The sequence below is a fragment of the Corvus moneduloides genome, chromosome 10, assembly GCF_009650955.1.
Source record: "Corvus moneduloides isolate bCorMon1 chromosome 10, bCorMon1.pri, whole genome shotgun sequence".
In the NCBI taxonomy this organism is placed as follows: Eukaryota; Metazoa; Chordata; class Aves; order Passeriformes; family Corvidae; genus Corvus; species Corvus moneduloides.
In genome coordinates, this window is record NC_045485.1 from 26,129,976 (window position 1) to 26,151,137 (window position 21,162).

The window sequence follows — 21,162 nt, forward strand, 5'->3', positions numbered from 1 at the left end:
CTATTTGGATTTTGCAGTTCTTGTTCTTCATGAAGGAGAGACCAGGGTGGTGAAATAGGATAGAAAAGCGTTTATCCAGAGGGATGTTCCATGCAGGAATCTGCACTTGGAGCAGATCAGAGCTGGGGAACTCTCTCTCTCCAACTCTCCTCTTTTCCCACTGAAATTCATGAAAGAATTATGTGATTTCTTCTTTTCTCTCTATAAAGAATATTCCCTCAGTCTCACAGGACTGAGCTGCACTCCTCAGTCAGGTGCTTTGGGCAAATTCACTTTCCTGTGTTTCTTCCCATTCCCTTCCAAATCCTTGTGGTTGCACCAAAAGGAAAACGAAGGAATTTTGTAAATACCATTCACTGAATTTGGGGTTTTTTTATATCCCATTCATCTCATGCTGTATATTGGACAGTGGAAATGTGGAACGTGCAATGCAATTAAGAAAGAATACAGTTCGTAAAAATCCACCAAAAAGCTCTGGATTTTGGGATTGACTCAAATGGGCATCTTGAACCAGGCCCAAGGAGCAATCCCGTGTTTCAGCCCAGCCAACAACATCCTCTGGAAATGTTCTTGGACAGAACCACACCAGCAGGGATGATGGGAAGCTTTAATGGTACAAATTTGCTAAATACAGAATTAGGAGGGCTCTTCCTAAGAGCTGCCAAGTCTCTTCCTAGAGAACAAGGGGATATTTGGATTTAGTGGCAAAAGAAACAAAGCTGGAACAAAATCCTTCACTGACTGCTCAGGGGGATGTTGTGTGAGGAGCAACGCTGTGGGATTATTAACAAGGGATTTGGCCTGTCCAAGGGCAATCCTTGGCCACGTTTTTGGGGTGTAATGTCAGCGCCACAGGAACATGGTGGGAAGGAGCAGGACTGTCCCTGTTGAGGGTAATTGGTGTTAAATCAGTTTGTCTTGCATCTGTGTGGGAAACCAGCGTGGCCAAGGAGCGTTTTTGGAATAAAAGTGTGGCCAAGGGGCTTTCCTTGGTGTTTTATCAGACTTAACAGGTCCCATTCCTGTTTTCCCATGTCCCTTCTTCTCCAAAACCACCTGGATTTTAAGAAGTCTTGGTTTTTTAATCATTTGTCACTCATTCTTTCAATCTTACATCAACATTCCTTTATTTGATGTGTTCAGGGTCTGTTTCTCCAGGTCCCATCCCTGTCTCCGGGTGTTTTTAGGATGCTGATGTGAGTGGGATGCAAAAACCTACCCCAGGCTGGATTCCAGAGCAGGAATCTTCATGGCTTGAACGTGATTCCAACTTTTATCCTGGCAGCTTCCACGCAAAGCGTGCGTTTTGCACATCAGGACACAATAATCCCCTTCTCAAGGGCAGAGCTCACAGACATCCTGTCCGCTTGCGTGGCAACACCGCTTCCAAAAACGCCTCGGGAAATAATCCTGAAAGGGACACATCAAAGAGGGACCTTGTCAAAATTTCTCCCACCCTAAAATAAACCTGCAGACAAAGCCCTGGATAGGATGTTGGAGTTAATAATAATATTTTGTGTTGCTTCCTTGAAGAAGGAGCTGTGAACTTCAAGGTTTGTTATGTATTTATAAAGCATTTTCCCTCTCAGTAGTTTCAGTACTGTGGGGTTTAATTTGATTTATGAGTTATAGTTAAGGTGGGCTGGCTTTTCCTTCCCTTCTATATCTACACACATGCAGTGGTGAAAAATTAATTAAATTATGCTGCCCATAGTGATGACACTATTCCCTGGAATGGGGTACCACCAGGAATGGGATTTAGAAATATAATAATGATAATATTTATAACTGAGATTATAATATTCTATAATTTAATATAATAACAATAACATTTATAATTACATATAAAATTATAATATTTATGATTTCGAAATTATATATAAACTATGCCCATAATTGATCATGTTCTATACAAGAAAATGAGATTTTTTTCCCCTCTGTTTATTGAGGTTTAGGAACATGTCAGATATCCTGCTCTGCTCAGGCCATTGCTCTGTAGCTTCCTTCAATTTTCCCTCACTTCCAAGGAATTTTTTAATCACAGCCACTCCATTCTTTCCCTGGAAACCTCCGTGCAAACGGTGCCTCTGATTTAAATGCTTGGTGTCCTTGGTTTTGTCTCTCTGTGACCTGATTGAGCTCTTTAACTCTGCAGAACGAGGCAAAGCAACAGCAAAGCTTCAGGTTTTGCCCTGCCACATCGAGCAGTGCCACACAGCCCTCAGGCAGGCCAAAATATTCTGTTTTTAGACCCAAGATAATGCTTTGAAGTACTTATTCCAGCCAGAAAAGGCACTGGGATCAGCACAAACTCTATTTTATTTATGCCAGAGGTACAAAATGGAGGCTTTTGCTCAGAGATTGTGCCTTGCAGAGATTTAGGTCTGGAAATGGGAATGCTTTGATTTTTTTCCTGCTTAGCCATTCCTAGGCTAAAGGAGTTTTTAGTTTCTTCGTTGGTTTGGTGCAAAGGAATAATTGGTGCCACAAAGCCCCCACTGGGGTGAGTTATTCAGGGTATTAATGCAGATTTCAACTGGTCAGATTTCCAGCTGTCAGCACATCTGCTAGATTTATACTTATTTATGAGCTATATATATTTTTTTAATATGTACTTTATATATATATAAAGATATGTTATTATATATTATTATATTTATTGTAGAGTATGTATTATATATTGTATATTATATAATATATTTTATATTAAAATCTGTTATATTTTTATATCTCTTTTATATATCTGTAGTTATAGATAGATATTTATATGTATATATTTTATATATTCCAGTGGTGGAAACTGGGGGGGGGGGGGGGGGGGGGGAAACCTCTCTCCTTCCCTCTCCCAGTGCCCCACAAAGCAGAAACTTCAGAGTTTGCATGCCCTGGTTTTCCCCCTGGGATTGCTGCAGTTGTTCACAACCAAAAAATATAAGAGGGTTCCAAAACAAAAGTGATGGAAATATTGAGGGAAAGCTTTTGCTTCCCTTCTTTCTGCTTGCAACATTTGGTGTTTGATTAAAAACTCAAAATCTGGCATCTTGTTTTATGCAAAGCACCTGGAATTGGAAGGGGCACAGTCAAACACAGGAGGTGGGATTTATCCCCAATTCCCCGTGGGATTTCCAGCTCCTGGCGTTTTCTAGATGAATACTCAGACAAATTGCACGGAAATGATTTTATTAGATGCCTTTCAAAGCTAAATACGTGTCAGTCCTTGGAGAAAGGGGCAAGCTGCAGGTTATTTTGGTGATATTTGGTAAGAGAAAACCAGATTTTTCTCGTAATTGATTTCACTCTAAAAAACCACGATGCTAAATCACTAAGAGATGTTGTTTGAGTGGGTTTCTAGCTCGGTTTCTGAGAGAAAATCAGATTATTTCTTGGCCACCTACCTATGAAAACATTTTAACAGCTCTTTCGCTTGACCCTGTAGTTAGAGATTTTATTTTACATAATTCCTGTGAGCACTGAGAAGGGCCAAAGAGAAAAACCACAGGAATCAGCAGGAAAAAGCATTTTCCCTCAAGCACATCCTCCTGATGCATATAAAGTACAATTTTAAAAGATTTTAAGGAGTTTTATTCCACCTCACTCATATTCCCTAAAAGTGGAACTCGTGGGGTGCTCAGAGTTTGGGTTTTAGGCGCAGTGAGCTTCACTGTTTTATTTCTTCTCTGCTTATTTAATATATTAAAGAACCACAGAAGCATTTCGGTGGGAAAAGACCTCAAAGATCATCAAGACCAACCGTATTTAGCAGATCATAAAGCCCCAAAATCTATAAAATACTTACCCATAAATATATAAATATTTATCTAAAAAAATATATATACCTATGTACATTTGTATATAATATATAATATATAACATAAAATATATAATATATAATATAATATATAATATATAATGTATTGTATTATATCTTTTATAATATATAATATAATATATAATGTATTATATTGTATCTTTTATAATATATAATGTATTATATCTTTTATATTATATATTATATATTATATATTATATATTTTTTCTGTTTCATCCTTCTATATATATTTGTATATTATTTTTATCTATTTCTACATTTATAAATATATCTATTTCTATAGAAATATTTATAATACATCTAAAATCCTATAAAATTTTATAAAATAAAATTAATGTTCTAAGTGTCTCGTTATGCAGAAAAAAACCACAGTGAGAACACGAGGTTGGGTAACAGTGTGTGGGCCCTGCTGGAAAGTTGAGGCCTTAAATTCAGAGTTTTTAAGGAGAATAAAAGGGGATGCTCAAGGAAAGGATGCCAAAGAGCTGGGATTGGGGGAGAAATGGGAGTGGGAAAGCTGTGCAGAGAGGCCAAGGGCAAAAGCACAGCAATGAGAAGTAAAAATAGCACGATAAAGATCATTCTGGTACCAAAAAATAGCCTGTAGCTCCTCGTGTGCATGTGAAACTCGACTAGTGACCAAAATAACCTCCATGGAAAAGAAATCCAGGATGTTTCCCCAGCAGCTCTCCAGAACACCGTGTACGGATGGCGGTGAGGAAGCATCTCGTGGTAAACAGCTTTTTACCCATAAAACCAAGATAAACTCCCTTTTATTTCTCACTGGGATTGCTGGTGTTAAATATTTCATTTTTTCAGGTAGTTTAAGCTGCAGTTCTTTAAAAATAGAATATCCCCTAATTGTGTCCAGTGAAAACATTCATTGCGTAATTTTGTGTTTGGATTCATTCAGCCCCTGATTTCCACCTGATTTCCAGGCAGCAGAGTTTATTGCAAAGCTTTAGAAAACCAGATTAGAATATAATTTTAAGTGTCAGGGAACATCAAGCATTTCATCGTGATTTCCTGCAGTCATTGCTCTTGCAAATTTGATTTCCCACCTCGCTAAAATCCACTTTATGGAAATACTGCATCCACGTGAGGGGGAAAGGGAGTTTATGGGCTCCAAAATTGAGATAAGGAGTTCAGAAATAGCCCTGATTCAATTTTCCTGGGCTTTTCGCTCACGTGTTTTGTTCTGGTGGAGCCTCTTAGGTGGGAAATGAAAGGAAATGTTTCCTTAAAGCAGCGTTTTCACCTCCCAGAGCAGCCCATGCATTTGGTTTAGCTCATCCCATTCATTTGCTCCCAGATTTCTCTCCCGGGATACTTTTGGGTTGATACAGGAGTATCAGTAGCTCCTTAAGGTGAGGCTCACTCTCAGTGTTTATTTTGCAGGGGATTTTCTCCTTCCTAGAACGGGATGGAATAAAAATAGCCAGGATTCAACCCCAAGGCCAAGCAAAGCAATGTAATCTGGTTTTGAGCTGCTGAGCTGGCACCAGCTCCCGGGCAGGGATGGGCTCCGGTCTATTCCTGGGGCTTTGCAGCTGGAAAAGCCACCTGGAACTCCAAGTTCCTTCCTGAGTCCAGCTTAGTGCTCTTACCAGCACTCATCCCAACCCCAGAGGCCTCTCTCCAAAAACAGGGAATGACAGGCTCCGTGCAGGGATTTAATTCCTGTCAGGGCATCGAGTGGTGCCAGGGCCTGCGATCTGCCAGCAGAATCCTCCCAGGAGCTGCTGCTGATGCTGGAGCTGCTGTAGGAACTTCTCAGCCATGATTTTCCTTCTCCTTGGGAAAATGGGAATGTTTTTTTACGGAGCTGGAGGCCGGTGCATGGATTTGGACACTCCAAAAGGCACCGCCGTGGATGACGCTCTGAAGGGAGGCTGTCCATGCTTAGCCCCTCGAGCACCTCTCCCTTCTTTTGGCCTCTTTGCAAAGCTCTTAAAGGTCTCTCCCAAAATTGCCGTTGCTTTAACCAGCTCCTTGGTGGCCAGCCTTCCCTTTTGTCCCTTTTCCTTCTTCCACAGACTTTCTCCCTGAGAAATGCCATTATTTGGCTGTACCACCACGTTGGCTCCAAAATAAGTTTCTCACTCTTCTGCACACCAGGCTTTTTCCCCCTCAACGTTTCCTGCTGGTATTTTATTTGTCTCTATTTAGCTGAGTTTCTGTCACACCCACAACATTCCCAAATCCTGTTTTTACCCCTTTTTTTGCTCGGTGTTGGCAGCATTTCTTTGAACCTTACGATTCTCTCAGATGTTGTTTTCTCGTTCCCTGTTTGTGTTCCGCCGTCGGTCGTCAGGAAACAAACCCACTTTTTTGGGGTGGAAAGCTGTGATTCCACAGTTTCCTGCCCGAAATGATTTTCTCACATGTTTTGTCCCGATCTTTCGAGACACTTCAAGCTGTTGAGATTTTTCCATTCTGCTCTGCTCCTTTGGTTTCACCACAGGTCATCCCTTTAGAGTTTACTGCTCAAAGTGTTGCCAGAGAAGCTGGGAATAAATGTGGATGACAGCGGGAAGGGTGAGCAGCAGCTGGGATCATGCAGTGCCTGGAGGGAATGGGTTGTGTAGGTGGATTTAAAAGCAGCTGCACCTGGAGATGATGTTTAGACAGGGAGGTTTAGACATGGTTTAGTGATCAGGGGTAGTACACAGAGCTCAGGCGGAGATAACACCTTGGAATCATGGTTCTGAGAGTAATCCTGGAGCTCTCTGGGATGAGAGGATTAAGAGCGATGCTCCCACTGCTTCATCCTGCAGCACTGTGGGGATGTCCCCAGAGCTGCCTGCCTTGGGTTGGAGTCCAGAAAGCTCTGGAGAGTCAAGATTGGGAAGTCATCAGCTGATTCCTGGGAGTGGGACTCAGCCCTGATCCTTGCCCTGGACAGCTGTTAGGAAACAGTCTGGAAAATAACAGGTGGAGTGGGAATAGGTCTGTGAGAACGATCGAGTGGAATTATGAGCAGCAGGGGGAAAAATCCCCTCAGAGTTCATCCATCCTGAGGGGTAACACCAGAGTGAGGGAACAGCACCAGGGTGAGGGACAGAGCACGGCACCAAAGGGCCCAGGTGCCAGAGACGTTGGGGGAAAATATTAATGATTTTGGGAAATAATAAATCAATACCTGAGTGACAGCAAAACATTGATTTGGTGCCAGCCCTGTTTTGCTGAGAAATGAACTTGATCACTTGATCTCCCCAGCTTCCAGCTCTACATTTCACAGGCTGACAGAGAACTGGCTTAGAAAAACCTGAGGAATTCATTCCCAAGAGGGAAGGTGTTTCAGTGGGATTTGGGAAGCGAAGGCTGTGAGGGGAGCAGTTTGTTAGCCCTGTTAATGTGGTTCACAGGGAAAAGGGTCCAAGTGCCTGGGATCAGGGAGTTGGAGCAGCATTCCAGCTCCCAGGGCACTGCCAGCATTAGTTCACCACCATGGGATGAAAGCCCAGCCAGCCCCTGGGATATCTTGGGTTTCTCTGAATTTCAAATCTGTTTTTCTTCAGAAACGTTGGCTCAGGTTTGCTTAAATTTCTGTTTAAGCTCCTGGAAGTGAAAGGTTGAATATTTTTGGGAACATTGCCAAAATATTAAGCTCCGCTGCGTAAGTTGCTTCTCTCCACGCTCCCAATAAAAGGTATTTGCTTTTTGTTGTCTCAAGGCTTGCCATGAAATCTGAAAACTCCAGGCTGTGTCACTTTAATATACAAACACTCCAAGCAATACAAAAGCCTTAAAATCAAAGCTGTGCTGTTATCTCTTCGGAGCAGGAGCTTTTTCAAGGAGCTTCTAATGCAGAAGCAGAATCACTTCCCAGTTGCTGCTTTGAAGTTTTTATAGTGTGCTATCATAGACCTTTAATCCGTGCTGGGGCTGCTCTTAAAAATAGGAGGAAATTGCGGAGTGAAGCAGTAAAGGGAAAGAAACTGCTTGAACATTTAATCAGCCTCACTTGATAGAGAGGCTGGTGCTGTCCCAGTGAGAGGAAACCTGGTCACGGCTGTGACTTGGAGTGTGGTGCTGCTGGGATGGCCCTGTTTGGGTGCAGCACAGCCTGGTGATGTTTAAAGACATGAAATGAAGGTATAAAGATGTAAAATCTGCTAAATGATAACTACAACACTCTCTAATGTCACCCAGAGTGTCTGTGGGTCAGGTCTCAGCTCAAGGCAGTCTCTGCTTATTCCCCTCTGTAAATCAGCCTGTCCTGAAGTTACTTTTCCCCCCTCAGCTGGATAATTCCCTGCTCAGGCCCCCATTCTCCATGAAAATAGCTGGAAACCTCCTTGACCTTCTGGCTTGTTAATAAGTGCAATTAGCAACCCGTGTCCTAACGAGCTAGAGAAACAAAGTGACTATGTACCATCTTATTTCATTAAAGTGTGTTTCAGGAAAATGGCCTTTAAATAGCCACCTGCATTTCCCTGGAATTGAATCACTGAGGCTGGAACAGACTTCCAAGACCATCAAGTCCAACCTGTTCCCGATCCCCATCCCCACCTTGTCACCAGCCCAGAGCACTGAGTGCCACTTCCAGGTGTTCTTTGAACGCAATTGGTTTCATCTTTCCTTTTTCTGGCTACTCCACTTCACTCACTCTTCTCCCTTTCCTGAGTCTCTCCTTTCTTTTTTCCTACATCTGCCTCCTTCCTTCTTGTTTTCCTGTCTTTTTCAATTCAGTGTGATTTGGCTGCTCATGAAGTTGAGGGATGTGAACAAAAGCACCTCCAAGCCTGCTCCCCACGTGCCTTTGAGCTCAATAACCAGAGATGTGCTGATCACACAGGCAGGAGAAATCCTTTTTTCATTCTGTCACATGGACATTTTTAGAGGGAAGAAGGAATAACATCCAGGCATTGGTGTTTGTCCTAAGTGGGGCCTGATTTATGCCTCTCCTTCTCTCAAGGGTACAGCTCTCCATGTTTATGTAGTGAAATGGCTCTAGAAAATGAACAGGCTTTGGGAACTATTTATGGATTCGAATTGGCTGCTTTTCTATTTAATGAAGTCCCTGTCTCTGAGCCTGTGCCATTTAATTAAGTGGTTTATATAATTACTCTCTGACATCAATTCTGTCCACTCAGGAAGGTTTGTCTCTTCTTCCTGAAGGAGGTGTTTTATTTAATGGGAGTCTCTGCGTCCTTCAGCTCGGGAGAAGAAACTGCAGATGAATTCCAAGGCAGTCGCTCTGTAGCAGGGTGGGCTGAGCTCAGTGGCTGAGATCCTGCTCTGGCCATCCTTTTTTCCCTCAGTCACTGATGTCCCTAAATGTTCTCGGATTCCTCCTGTGTTTAGGAAGAAGAGCTGTGATCCAGCCTGTGTCACTACAAGCACAGCATCTCTTCTCTCAGAGCCTTCACATCCTCACCTCTCTGACCCGGTAACTCCTCTGAGGGCAAGTTTCCTTCTCTGGAAAAAAACCCTTTAAAAATAATTCTCCCTTTTCGTTACTGTTTTCTTTAGCCCTCAGATATTCTCTTGATTCTCAGATTCCAGGTATAACAGCCAGACAGGGTTTTCCATTAACAATTCCCTAATAACCTCACCACAACCAGTCATTATTACCCCACTATTTATACATCCCAGGATTCCAGGAGCCTTTTTAAGCACTAAGTTGTGCCACAATCTCAGGTTTCAGCTGCTTATCACCCACATGATCACAAAAATCTCTTTTCCTGGCAGCGTGGTGTTCCAGGAGCACACGGAGAGGAGACAAAAGTTTGATTTATTCCGGATTAGTTTTCCAGGGACCGGGAATGTGGCGCTTTCCTGGCTGGCTCCAGCTCATTATTTGGGTCAATACAGTGGATTTTTCAAACCCAAAAGGAGGAGAGGATCTAAGGAAATAACCATCATTACATTGAACCAGAGCTCACTGAACCTTCAAGTTGTTCCCCTCAGAAATTTTAGTTTCTGAAGGAAAATGTCAGCGGGCCCCTTTTCCCTGTTAACTCTTTGTGTGCAGGATTTGTCCCAGCTCTGGGATGGACGGAGGAGAATCCAGCTGGGACAAGTCTCAGTTGTGTCTCCATTCCTGGATCCCTCTGGAAGAGCTGCTGGGATGAACCCTGAGGCTCCACAGCTCCTCTTTGTCACCCTGGAAGGTTTTATCTCCATCTCACCTCCTTCTCCTCACAGCTTTGGATGTAACACAAGGCTAATTATTAACGGGATTTCTTAATAGAGAATTTTTTAAGGTCAGACTTAAACGGCAGCTTAAGGATTGTTTCCAGCATTAGATGTATCCCATTTAGGAAAATTAAAAATAAAAATAAAAAATTAAAAATAAAAAATTAAAAATAAAAAATTATCAGGACAGGACTTGGCTCCAGGAGACAACATCTGGCCACAGCTCCTGCTCCAGGAGCTTGCCTGGTTCCCTCAGGGGATTTATGGCTGACAAAGGCAAAGTGATAATATTTTATACATTGGCACTCTGCTGTTACTTGAAAATCCCTATGTGTTTCCTACTTGCTGAGCTTTGGACTTGCACTGGATGGAATCACAGAAATATTCCATTTAGGAGTGCTAGGAAGAGCGGGAGACAGGTTTGTGACCAGATGGTTGAACATTGGTGAAATTCTAAGCAGGTGAAAATAGAGATTTTTTTTTTTTGGTCTCCTGTGTAACTCACCCAGACTGGATCTTTCCAGTTCTTGATTCCTGCTTGGCACAAAGCAATGTCTCTGAATCAGGAGAGACCATTTAGACTAAAATAATTCCACTCCTCTCCCTCAGTGCTTGGAGGGAGAGAACAATGGCAAAGAAAGATGAATGCTTCTTGCTATTTAATTGAGTCTAATAGGCTATAAATACATTTTTTCCCTCAATTCCAGGAGCAGAATGAAAGGCTTCTGGTAAAACTGGTTTTTCACTAAAAGAAGCCCTGCTCTTTGGGAAAGCTTCTGCACAGAGACACCTGTGGCAATCCCCTGGAGTAGTTTTAAGGCATTTTAATTCCTAATGAAAGCTTTCAGTTCAGGGGCTGCACTGATGCAGGGTTACAGGCACGGAGGTGGAAATGTCATTTAAAGTCGAGTCATTTTGCAAACCTCTTTTATTTTTTTTACCTTCCATGTTGAACTTGGTGAGCTCAGTAAAATCCAAAATGCAGTATTTTGCTGTATCAAAACAGGCTCCCAAAATCAGCACCTGTGTGAGTTCAGCAGGTTTATGACACTCTGCCCATTATTTTTAGGGTTCTTGCTCTTTCTCTCACTCCTGCTTGTTTATGCCAATATGAAAAAGGATCCCCTTTGCTTACATTTGATTACAGGGACGTAAGGGAACATTTCAGTTCCTCCTGGTTGGGTGAAATGTTCCTGGCAGGTCTCCAAATGCAATCCCTGCTCTGTACACCTTGGTATTTAGTAAATAAATGGTAATTTGGGACCCGGATTTTTCTGCATTGTTACCTGGTAATGGGCAAGTCTTTTCAGGCATTTTAAAACCCTTTTTTTACAGGCCTTCATTTCATATTCAGCTCATCTCTGTTAATAGTTCCACCCAATTAGCATCAAAATCAGGTGAAATCTTGACATCCCTATTTTTTTTCAGCACTTCAATCACACATATTTTGCATTGTGTCATTGACTAAATCGTGCCCTTTGGTAAACTCAAATACTAGTCAAACATTAATGTCCTTTCCCTATGGCCATGTGGGTGTTTGTCAGAATTATTGCTGCTCTTGTGTGTCTGTGCTCATGCATCTTCCAGGATTTATGGAATCCATCACCTTTAAACCAGCTCCAGCTCCCTGTTTGCCAGAGCTAACAGGAATTTTATCAAATGACTGCTTCGTGCCTCATTTTCACTTTAATTCCCCCACTAATCTTAATTTTTCTCCTAAAAGAGGCATGGATGATAATTGACTTTCTAATTAAGATTCAGAGTTTGTGTCTGTGCGTGTGCAATTTTAGTGCTGATGCTTTTCTTTTAGCTCCAGGAATAGTTCCTTTACTCTCATTGTTCCTAATATTCTTAATTTTGGGGGTATATATGTGGTTGTCAGACCAAATATTCAGGGTGGAGTAAGCCAGCCCAGTTGGGATTTGATGTTTCCACGGATGGTGACTCCCCAGCCTCTTGGGGCACCCTGTGTTTGACCAGGAAAAAAGCTTTAATTTAAGTTTCAATGGCATTTCCTGCATTTCAGTCTGTGCCCATTGAGGATAACGAGAAACAGAAATTGTTGACTTGGTGTGTTCACGTGGAAAATTGTCCTGTGACTCCTCCAATCTTTGATGGGATTATCGGTAAATAATTGATAAATCCCGAGGAATTGCACTCATTTGCTGTGGGAGCACATGTAAATAAGTTGCAATTAATAAACCCAAGCACAAATCTGGGTATCTGATACTGCACAGTGTGGTCCTAAAAGAAGATTTAGGGGCTCCATGAGCTGTCCATGAGCTCCCAGGGCAGTGGTGAGCCCAAAATGGACAGAATTAATAGAAGTAAGGAGGTGGTTTTGGTGTTAATTACTGGTTCTGGTGTTAATTACTAGTTCGGGTGTTAATAAATAGTTTGGGTGTTAATAAATCTTCCTCCACCTCCTTGCTGCGATGCTTCCCCCTCTAAAGATCCAGGCTGGCAAACGGGAGTGTTCCAAGGAGAAGCCCGTGAGCGGCTGGCAGGATTCCAGAGGGAGCAGGGAGATGTGTCAGGGACTGATGGAGGGAATTCCAGCTGCTCTGCTCCTCAGCGACGGGACAATGGGGTGGTTGGATCCATGGATTTACATGAGAAAGGGGAATGGAGGTGAGAGAGATTGCGCTGGAAGTCGCAGATAACAGCGGGTTCGGGCTGGGGATGCGGGGAATGTTCCCTGTGGGACGGGAATCCATCCTCTCGCAGCACGGATAATGAACTTCCAAGGGCTGGGGAAGATTCTGTCTGGGAATATTCTCCCATTTTTCAAAACGACTTCTTCATTCAGAGAGTGAGGCAGGGAGGTGCTGTGGTGCCGAGTGGAGATGCCAGACGAGCTCATTAGAACGATGCCCCTTGCCTTGATGCAATTAACCTTTTAATTGGACCCCCAGAATGTTCCAGAACGTTCCTCGTGGCTCAGCCAAAGCAGTGGGGACAGATCCGTGTCCGTGCCTTGTCCTCCCTCACCTGCAGCTTGGCTCCACCACACAGAGCACGGCTTGGTTCGTTTCCATTCGTTAATTAAAAGCAGCCATTAAAAACACGGCTCGTACGAGTGTTTCGTGAACCAGTCCCTCAGTGGAAAATGGCAATTAATTGGGTTTTCACTGATTGTCACCTGTGCTGCTCCGTGCCCGGCTGCAGGAGGGTCACACATGTGTCCCTGCGGTGTCACCCTGAGACTGCTGGGCACAGGCAGAACGGGACGTGCCATTTTCCAGCCCAAATCCGGCTGATTTCCATGCTCCTCGTTCCAGGACGCTTCAATAATTCTCTTCAAGCAGCGAGTGACAGGAGCTGTTTAAAGGGCTGGACTAAAACGTGTACTTTGGAGCCATAAATCATCCTATTTTTATTTTTACCCACGTGGGGACGTGGTTCTCAGCCTTGCTGGGAGCCAGGAATCCACACACAGGCTGTGCCAACGGAGATCGAGCTCCGTGTGCTCCAAGCAAAGCCCAAATTCCAGGTGGCTTTTCCTTCCCATTTCAGGGAGCCCAGTCCTCACTGGGCAATTCATTATTTTCCACAGCTGAAGCAGCTGTGGATTACTGTAATTATGGATTTAATATATCTCTGACAATCCAGCGTGAATACTAATTTGAACTTTAGCCATCTCCTTGGAATCAGGTTAATTTCCTCGTTATTACAGAGTGTCTGATGAAGTGAAGATGTTTGTGAGCCGATGCTTGGCCTGCTATGGAAATAACAGTGCGTGGACTGCAAAATAACAGTGGTGGTTTTGGTGTCCAGTGTTGCTGAAAGTCCCAGCAGAGAATTTCTGAGCTCCTCAAACATTTTCAGCTCGTAACTTCATTTTAAATTGGGAGCTGGGCTTTCCTGGGATACGTATTGATCAATTAATGTTTATCATAGAGGGAAAAAGATACTTTTAAATAAAAATAATAGGCTAAATGCATGAAAATTTGGGATTAAAGGACAAAAATCCTGTTGGCATGTTTGTCCTTAAATAGTTCCTTGCTTTAGAGGGCAAACTGTTTGTCCTGGTGCCATTTGTGGGTCTTGCATTATCCCCTGGAGAGCAGACTATGTTTTGCTCTCATATGTTTTCCCTTGGAATGACTATTCATAGCTCCATGTCCTTATTCCAAGAGGTTTGCCTCAGCAAAATCCCACTGGCTTCAGGGGAGCTGTTCCTGCTGGTGAAGGACAGGCAGCTGATCCCAAATACCAAGGGCGGGATGGGAGAGGAGCGTGAATTTCCCTGGAATCAACACAATTTTGGGATCTGATTCCATCCCCCTCCAGCCCTTCCTGTGTGAAAAGCTTGAGGAGGTGATCTGTCTGCCATAAGTTTGGCTCCCAGAGAGAAAGGAATCCAAGGAATATTCTTTAGCCACTTCCAGAGCGTCAGGGAACAACTCTTGGAATGGCAGTAAAATGGGAACAAATCCTTGCTGTGTTTGAGCAGGGGGATGTGCTCATCAGGTTGTCCTGGTTCAGCTGGAACATCTCTGCCAGGATGACTGGATCAGGGAAAGGTGCACTTCCAGGTCTTTTATTTAATCTGGGATGGGATTTTTTTAACCTCGGAATCTCAATTTATGTGTTTATGGCAATGTAGGGATATTCCTGCACTGTCCTTTTTGGAAGTGAACAGGAAAGCCTTAGGGAATTTCTACGAAAATTCACTGATGGGCTTCCTGGAATACATTTCTTGTCCACAGCCTCATTATTCCATGGTTTTTACTTTCCCAGAGAGAGATGTTTAATAAGTTAAGTGCACTTTTCTTAGAATAATGAATTGTGTGGGTGGATTTGGGCTTTTTTTTTTTTTTTAATAAAAAGATGCAAGTCCAAAAACCTGTATTTGAAAGTATTTCTGCTAAGGAGTGCTGGTCTGGGATGTGGGCTGTGAAATTCCAAATGGGATCATCATGGATTTCAAACAGCACCTCAGGCTGGAATCTTTCCCACGATTTTCCATCTTTTTGATGAAGGATTGGGTGGGTGTGGGTGGGATGGTGACAGTGACAGTCACCCCCACCCTGGGAACACCTTTGGGTCCAGGGGGCCTTGGAGATGGGTCTTAATCCCTGAAGATTCTCTGACATCTGCTGGGATTCAGCACCCTGATTCCCATGGAAGGCTTTCCCGGGGATCCTGAGGCTCAGGAGAACCACGGGGAAGGATTTGTGGAACTGAGGGGTTCCAGCGCAGGGTTTTTATTGGGATGAGCACAGAATTTGCTCCTGAGGCTGCAGAGGGCAGGAATGGGATCAGCAGCTCCGCCAACACCCTGAGGAACCACTTTGCTCCCTGTGCCTTCCAAACCTCGGGTTTTTCCTGGGCGTAGGAATCATCTGATCCCACATCCCGGTTTCCAGGCACCGGAGTTACACCGGCTGCTCTGTAGCTCCACCTCTCTCCCTCTCTCTTCAGATCGTGTTAAAAGTGCCCTTCCCAAGCAGCATCTCCCCATCCCCTGGGAATTCCCAAACACAGAGGTCCTTAAGGAGATTTTTTTCAGCCCGTTACCTGCGTTCCTGGGTGGATTTCAGCTGCCCCAGCCAGCTGGAAAATAGCTCATCTTTACAAGCGCTTCCCAACCTGCTCCTGCCCTGTTCTGCCTGGAGATTTTGGTTCTTTGCCTGGGATTTAGCTGCCAGTGAAGGCAGCAGGGGACAGGTGGTACTCAAGGGAAGGGAAATGAGCAGTTTAGTACAGAGAGACATTAAATCCCGGAGCATTTAGGCCATCACCTGTGAATAGCTCCTCTGCTCAGCAGTGCAGCAATGTTTTCCCTGGGTTTTCCTTGTTCCACATGGATTTGTGGAACCTTTTCTCACTGCCTTTTCTCCAAGTAATTTTTTCCTTCAGTTTCCCTTTGTTTCTGCGTTCATTCATTCTTGAGTATGTTGTGACTGTGTAGATGTGCCCTTGAGTCTGAGATCAAGGAGCAGCTCGGCTTTACCAGGTAAATCCTGGGCTTTTTCTGCACCAGGACAGTTTTCACTCACACTTCCCTAAAGTTTCCTCCCAAAACCTTCTTTGACTTGCAGCTTTGGACCTTTTGCACCGTCAGGCCTCAGAAATCTTTGTGTCCTTCCTTTGACTTTAAAGATCATCTGATTCCACCCCCTGCCATGGGCAGGGACACCTTCCACTATCCCAGCTTGCTCCAAGCCCCATCCAGCCTGGATTTGAACATTTCCAGGGATGGGGCATCATCTCTGAAGGAGGGAACTTGTGGTGATCCACAGGAAACCTGTGGAAAGGAGGGGCAGCGGGGTCTTGGTGTGGCTTGAAATCCATCACTGGTTTAGGGCCTACGCCAGGAATGCCACACTCTGCCCTGGATCCTGCATTTCCCCTGCTCCCTGAACGCCTGCAGCAGCTGGGAAGGCAGAATGAATTCTCCCAAGGACATGAATATCAGAAATTTGTGGTGTCCCTCCTGTCCCTGTAAATCAGGGGCTCGGTGCCGCGGGTGGGGCTGAGGCAGTGAAGTCTCTGCGGTCGGTGTGTTAATTGGAAGTGTTGATAAATAATGGCTGCTCCAGCTAATTGGATCCCTCAGAGCTTCCCAGGCCATGTCCTGACCTTCCCATGGCTCTTGTTTTCCACCCTGGCTTTTCACGGGGCCGTGGAGCCGTTTAACACTCAGTGTCTTAATTAAATTAACTGAGTTTGGTCACGGCGCGCTCGGGTCACTCCTTGTCCCCATGTGTGCCCACACAGGGGGAGCTCCTCCATTTGGGTGGAAAACCAGGGAATTCGGGGTGCTCTGCCTCGCTCCTCCTCCTCCCTACCACGGGATGAGCAGCATTCCCAGGGCTTTGCATCTTGGAGAGGGATTCCCACTGAGCAGTGTTTATAACACAATTAATTAAAGCTTGCTGGAGTGTTTCAAGGCCAGAAACATGCAATTTGGGGGGAAAACATGGATTTTAAAGGTTGGGTGGGTTGGGGGAGTCAGGCTGTGGGATGTGGTGAGCCTGTGGAATGTGCTGAGGATGAGGAAGGATGCAGCTGTCCCTGCTGGGCTTCCACCCACCAAACCCCTCCTGTGTGTTCCAAACTTTCCCAAAATTCCCCAAATCACTGACTGAGGAGCTGCTTCGTCCAGGCACCACTTGATTTTTGAAGTAGCTTCATAATGAAGCCCTTAATGAACATTTTAGACCTTTCCTCCCCCACGTACAAAGCAGGTCCCAGAAGGAGCCACTTCAGGGAGCAAATTTCAGCATCATTTATAGAAGGAAAATTTGCTTTGGATGTGTCTTTGCCATCAATTAAAAAATGTGGGCAGGTTTGGTAGTGACAGGAGGCCACTGGCTGCATTTGGGTTCAGGTTGCTGCAGAATGAGGGATTTCAGCAATTCCTGATGGGATTTTTATGTCCAAAGAGGGGGGAGGTTTAGAAAAATGGGATTTTTGTGGTGAATGAGCTCTGCGAGTAGATTTCATCGTAGATCTTTTAAAATGTGTTCTCTCCATATGAAATATTAATTTTCCGTGGTAGGACGAAATACCCTAAAGTCAATTAAGGTATTAAAGTCAATCCTTTATTTAATTTGCTTCGGACTGGAAGCAGATTCCCAGGGGATGCTGGAGTTTCAGTTTTAGAAGAGTGGCCATGGAATTGCTTTCCCACAGGGATGAGGAGGAGGAAGACTGACCAGCAGATCGAATCCCTGAGCTCAGGTGTTTCCCAGGAGCACAAAAATCCCCCCCAGGGATCAAAGAGAACAAATCTGTTCCCAAAGGAAACATTGAACACAAATTCCTGAACTTGGGCTGAAATAATCCGTGTACAATGTGCCTTTTGGCCTTCCTGTGGAAAAAGCAACTGTTAAAATATTCATTATTCTGTGCTCATGTGGGCAGTTCCTTTGGTTTTCCCGAGTAATTCCCTTGGTGTCACACGGCTCAGAGTGCAGGAACACGGAGCACAACTTCAGGGGTATTTTAAGGTTGCAATTTAATCACTGGTTGACTTTGGAAAACTAAATATAACCCCAGGAAGAGCCTGGAACAGAACAGGGGTGACTCCTGGTCACTCCCAGGCCTGGAATAAAACAACTTTGTTGTCATTTATTTTCTTTTTTTTTGCCTTGAGATGGGCAGGAAAAGGAGCATGGAGCCCTTGCTGCTCTGTCAGAGATGGGCAGCTGAAAAAACCCAACCCAAAGCTGTGCCAGAAAAAGGAAATTTCTATTCCCTGTCAGAGTGGGAGCATGATAGTCCCAGGGGAGGGATGGTGGTGCTGCAAATCGGGAATCCAGGCTGGGTTTGGGTCTCTCCAGGTGTGGAGGGTGCCAGGGATCCCGGCCAGCTGCTCTCAGTGGTACTCCCCCGTTACTACATTTTTACACGCGGCTCCCAACATCAGTCCAACCATGCCCCCTTGTGTTAATTCCCTCTCCTTTGGGCCCTTGAGCGGCGGGAGGAGGGAATTAAAGGAATTTTCTCTGTGTTCATGTGTATAGGAATATTAATGGCCCTGGCCGTGTATCGAGAGCGGGTGAAGCGATTCCACTCTGTGCTTTAAAATGTAGGAAAAACACATTAAATTTGATTCCACTCTGCCACTTTGTGCTTTAAAATGTAGAATAAACACATGAAATCTGATTCCACTCTGTGTTTTAGAATTTGGAATAAAGACATGAGATTTGGTTGTTGTGTTTTCAAGAGGCATCAGCTCTGATGAAGCTGTGCTGTTGTGCTGGGCGTGTGTAGGAATTCCCTGGGGGAGGCCGGGTGGTGCCTCAGCTCAAGGGGGGTTTGCTCCATGATACCCCAACTCCAATTAACACAAATGGATTAATTACACTCCTCTTTGCTCCACAGTCAGCAGCAGAGTACGTGAAGTCCCGGCTGCCCGAAGTGCTCAAACAGCATCTCCAAGACTATGAGAAGGACAAGGAGAACAGTGTCCTGTCCTACCAGACCATCCTGGAGCAGCAGATCCTATCCATCGACAGGGAAATGCTGGAGAAGCTGACTGTGACCTATGATGAAGCAGGTATGGCTGTGGTTCTTTATAATTTCCATTTTACTGCCAAAAAAAGGGCTCACTTTCGATGTTTCCCCAAACACCTTGTGCAGGTTGAACTTTTGTCCTCATTTTTGTGACATATTTTTGCCTCCTGAAGTCAGGCTGGGGTGGAAGATGTTCCTCATGAGTGATGGGATGCCAGGGAGCTGAGAGGACACTTCTGTTTCTCCCAGCACTTTGTGCTCTGGGCACTGATGTTGATTGATCTCCCTGTGTCTCTGCACTGTGCTCTTTTCTCCTTCACAAATAACTGATTTTTGGGCTTTCCCAGCTGAGAGTGGCTGGGGCAGGCACAGAACCTGATTTTAAACATGACGTGAGGCCATGGGCAGCCAAACCCAGGCAATTTTGGAGGCATTTTAACAGTGAAGTTCCAGTTTCCAGGTTTGGTATTTACATTTTCTAGCATTTGGTTTTCTAGCAGTTAGAAATGCCTTCCAGCTTTTAGATCCTTCACAGGGTTCTCCTGATGCAGGAAATTTCCAGTTACACAGCAACGAAGACACACTCTTGATGTTTTTCACTGATTGTCCAAAATAACCCCCGGTGTGTTCTATTTGCCCTGAGTCTTACCAAAGTTTCTTGGTGTTTAGATTAAAATCACCTGGCCATCTGGTAAAGAAAGGCTCAAACAGAGAGAACAGTTCATCATTTAGAGCTGAGTTATTCCCAGCAGGGCATGGATGGAGCTGCGAGCTGAGCTCTGGGTGCTGCTCTTTGTTCTCCTCTTCAAACACTCGTGGCTGAGCTGGAGCCCACCATCCTTCCCAGCAGCTTCCAGCCTCATCCCTGCCATCCAGCTCTTCCTTGGAGTACAAAAAGAGGGTTTACACTCCCTAGATCCTCATTTTGCTGTTTCCCTTAATCCCTGGTGGCTTTTCCTCTGGAGCTTCCCTGGTCTTTGGCACCGCGGTGCCCTTGGGTGCTGAGCTCAGCTCTGAGTCTTCCTCCAGCTGCTTTAGGCAGAAGCCTGGAACTTGTAATTGGGTTTTTCCTGCTGTCATTGGGTTTTTCCTGCTGTCATTAGGTTTTTCCTCCTGTTCTGGTGGATTTGCCAGGCAGCAGCCCCACGGGTCACTCCTTGCTTTGGTTACTGTCACCATGATAAAAGTGCCACCACTGGAGCTCCTCAGCACTTCCAGCTCTGCCAGAGGGCTGGGATTTTCTTCTGGCATTTCCTCACATGTCCTGAAGTACTTGAAATGGTCCAGCTACAAATATTCCAATTTTAAATGCTCCGGCTTCTTACCCACTTTGCTCAGACTCTTCCTCACGCTCCCACTCCTGAGCAGAGATTCTCTTGCAGCTGCTTTGATCTCAGATGTAAATGCCATTTACAGACTGCACACTCTGGCTGCTCTCAGTGCTCTGGGAATGGCAAACAATGACAAAGCTCTGTTGCTTTATCAATTAAAGCCACTCATTAACCCAATAAATTACCTGGTTCTCTGAGCTGCTGGGATCTGGAGCACTCTGGAGCCTCCTGAGCTGCATTTTGCAGAATACACCTCACGCAAGGAGCTTGGATTGTGGGTTCTCAAAGGCCAGCAGAGGTAAAATGAGGGTGCAGAATATTTCCTTCATCACATCTGGCCTGCTTTTAATGATGCATCAAAGATAAGCTTCAGAAGTTGTTGTTTTCTCTCACCTCTGGTGATCTTTTCTCACACAGAATTTCCCACTCCAATGAATCTTGTGAATTTTTTCCCCTCCGTTTGGTCACTCCAGCTCCTTTATATTTTGATTTATAGGAGTTTATTAGGGAGGAGAAAATGCAGGGAAATGACTGATTCCTGTCAGAAGGCAAAGAAAAGCTTTTTCCTTTATGGAAATCTCTGTGTTTGTACAGCAAAAATAAAGATTAAAACTGCTTGAAGCACATATTTGGGGATTTATCTCGTCCAGCAACAATCATGTGGAAATGAGAAGCTCCATAATAACTGCTTGAGAAAACTCCCAGCACACATTCAGAGCAGAGAGACAGCACAGCTGCAAATGAACCCCCAAAATTCCAGCTTCCCGAGCAGGTGGAGGCACCTCCAGAGATGAAAACACAGCAGTGGAGCCACCTCATCCTCCTGATTGTGTCCCTTATTTATGATAAAGGCAGAAATGGCTCTACCTGCTCTTGAAGTGAGAGCTG

At 44.6% G+C, this 21,162-nt stretch overlaps 1 protein-coding gene across 1 annotated transcript in view; it reads left to right on the top strand.

The window, feature by feature from the left end:
- The window catches only part of PPM1L (protein phosphatase, Mg2+/Mn2+ dependent 1L), a 74,266-nt gene that overhangs the window by 38,937 nt on the left and 14,167 nt on the right, over nucleotides 1-21,162 (top strand). Inside the window, exon 2 of the mRNA XM_032120250.1 lies at nucleotides 18,812-18,986. Coding sequence (XP_031976141.1) covers nucleotides 18,812-18,986 — 175 coding nt within the window. The remainder of the gene's footprint in view (nucleotides 1-18,811; nucleotides 18,987-21,162) is intronic.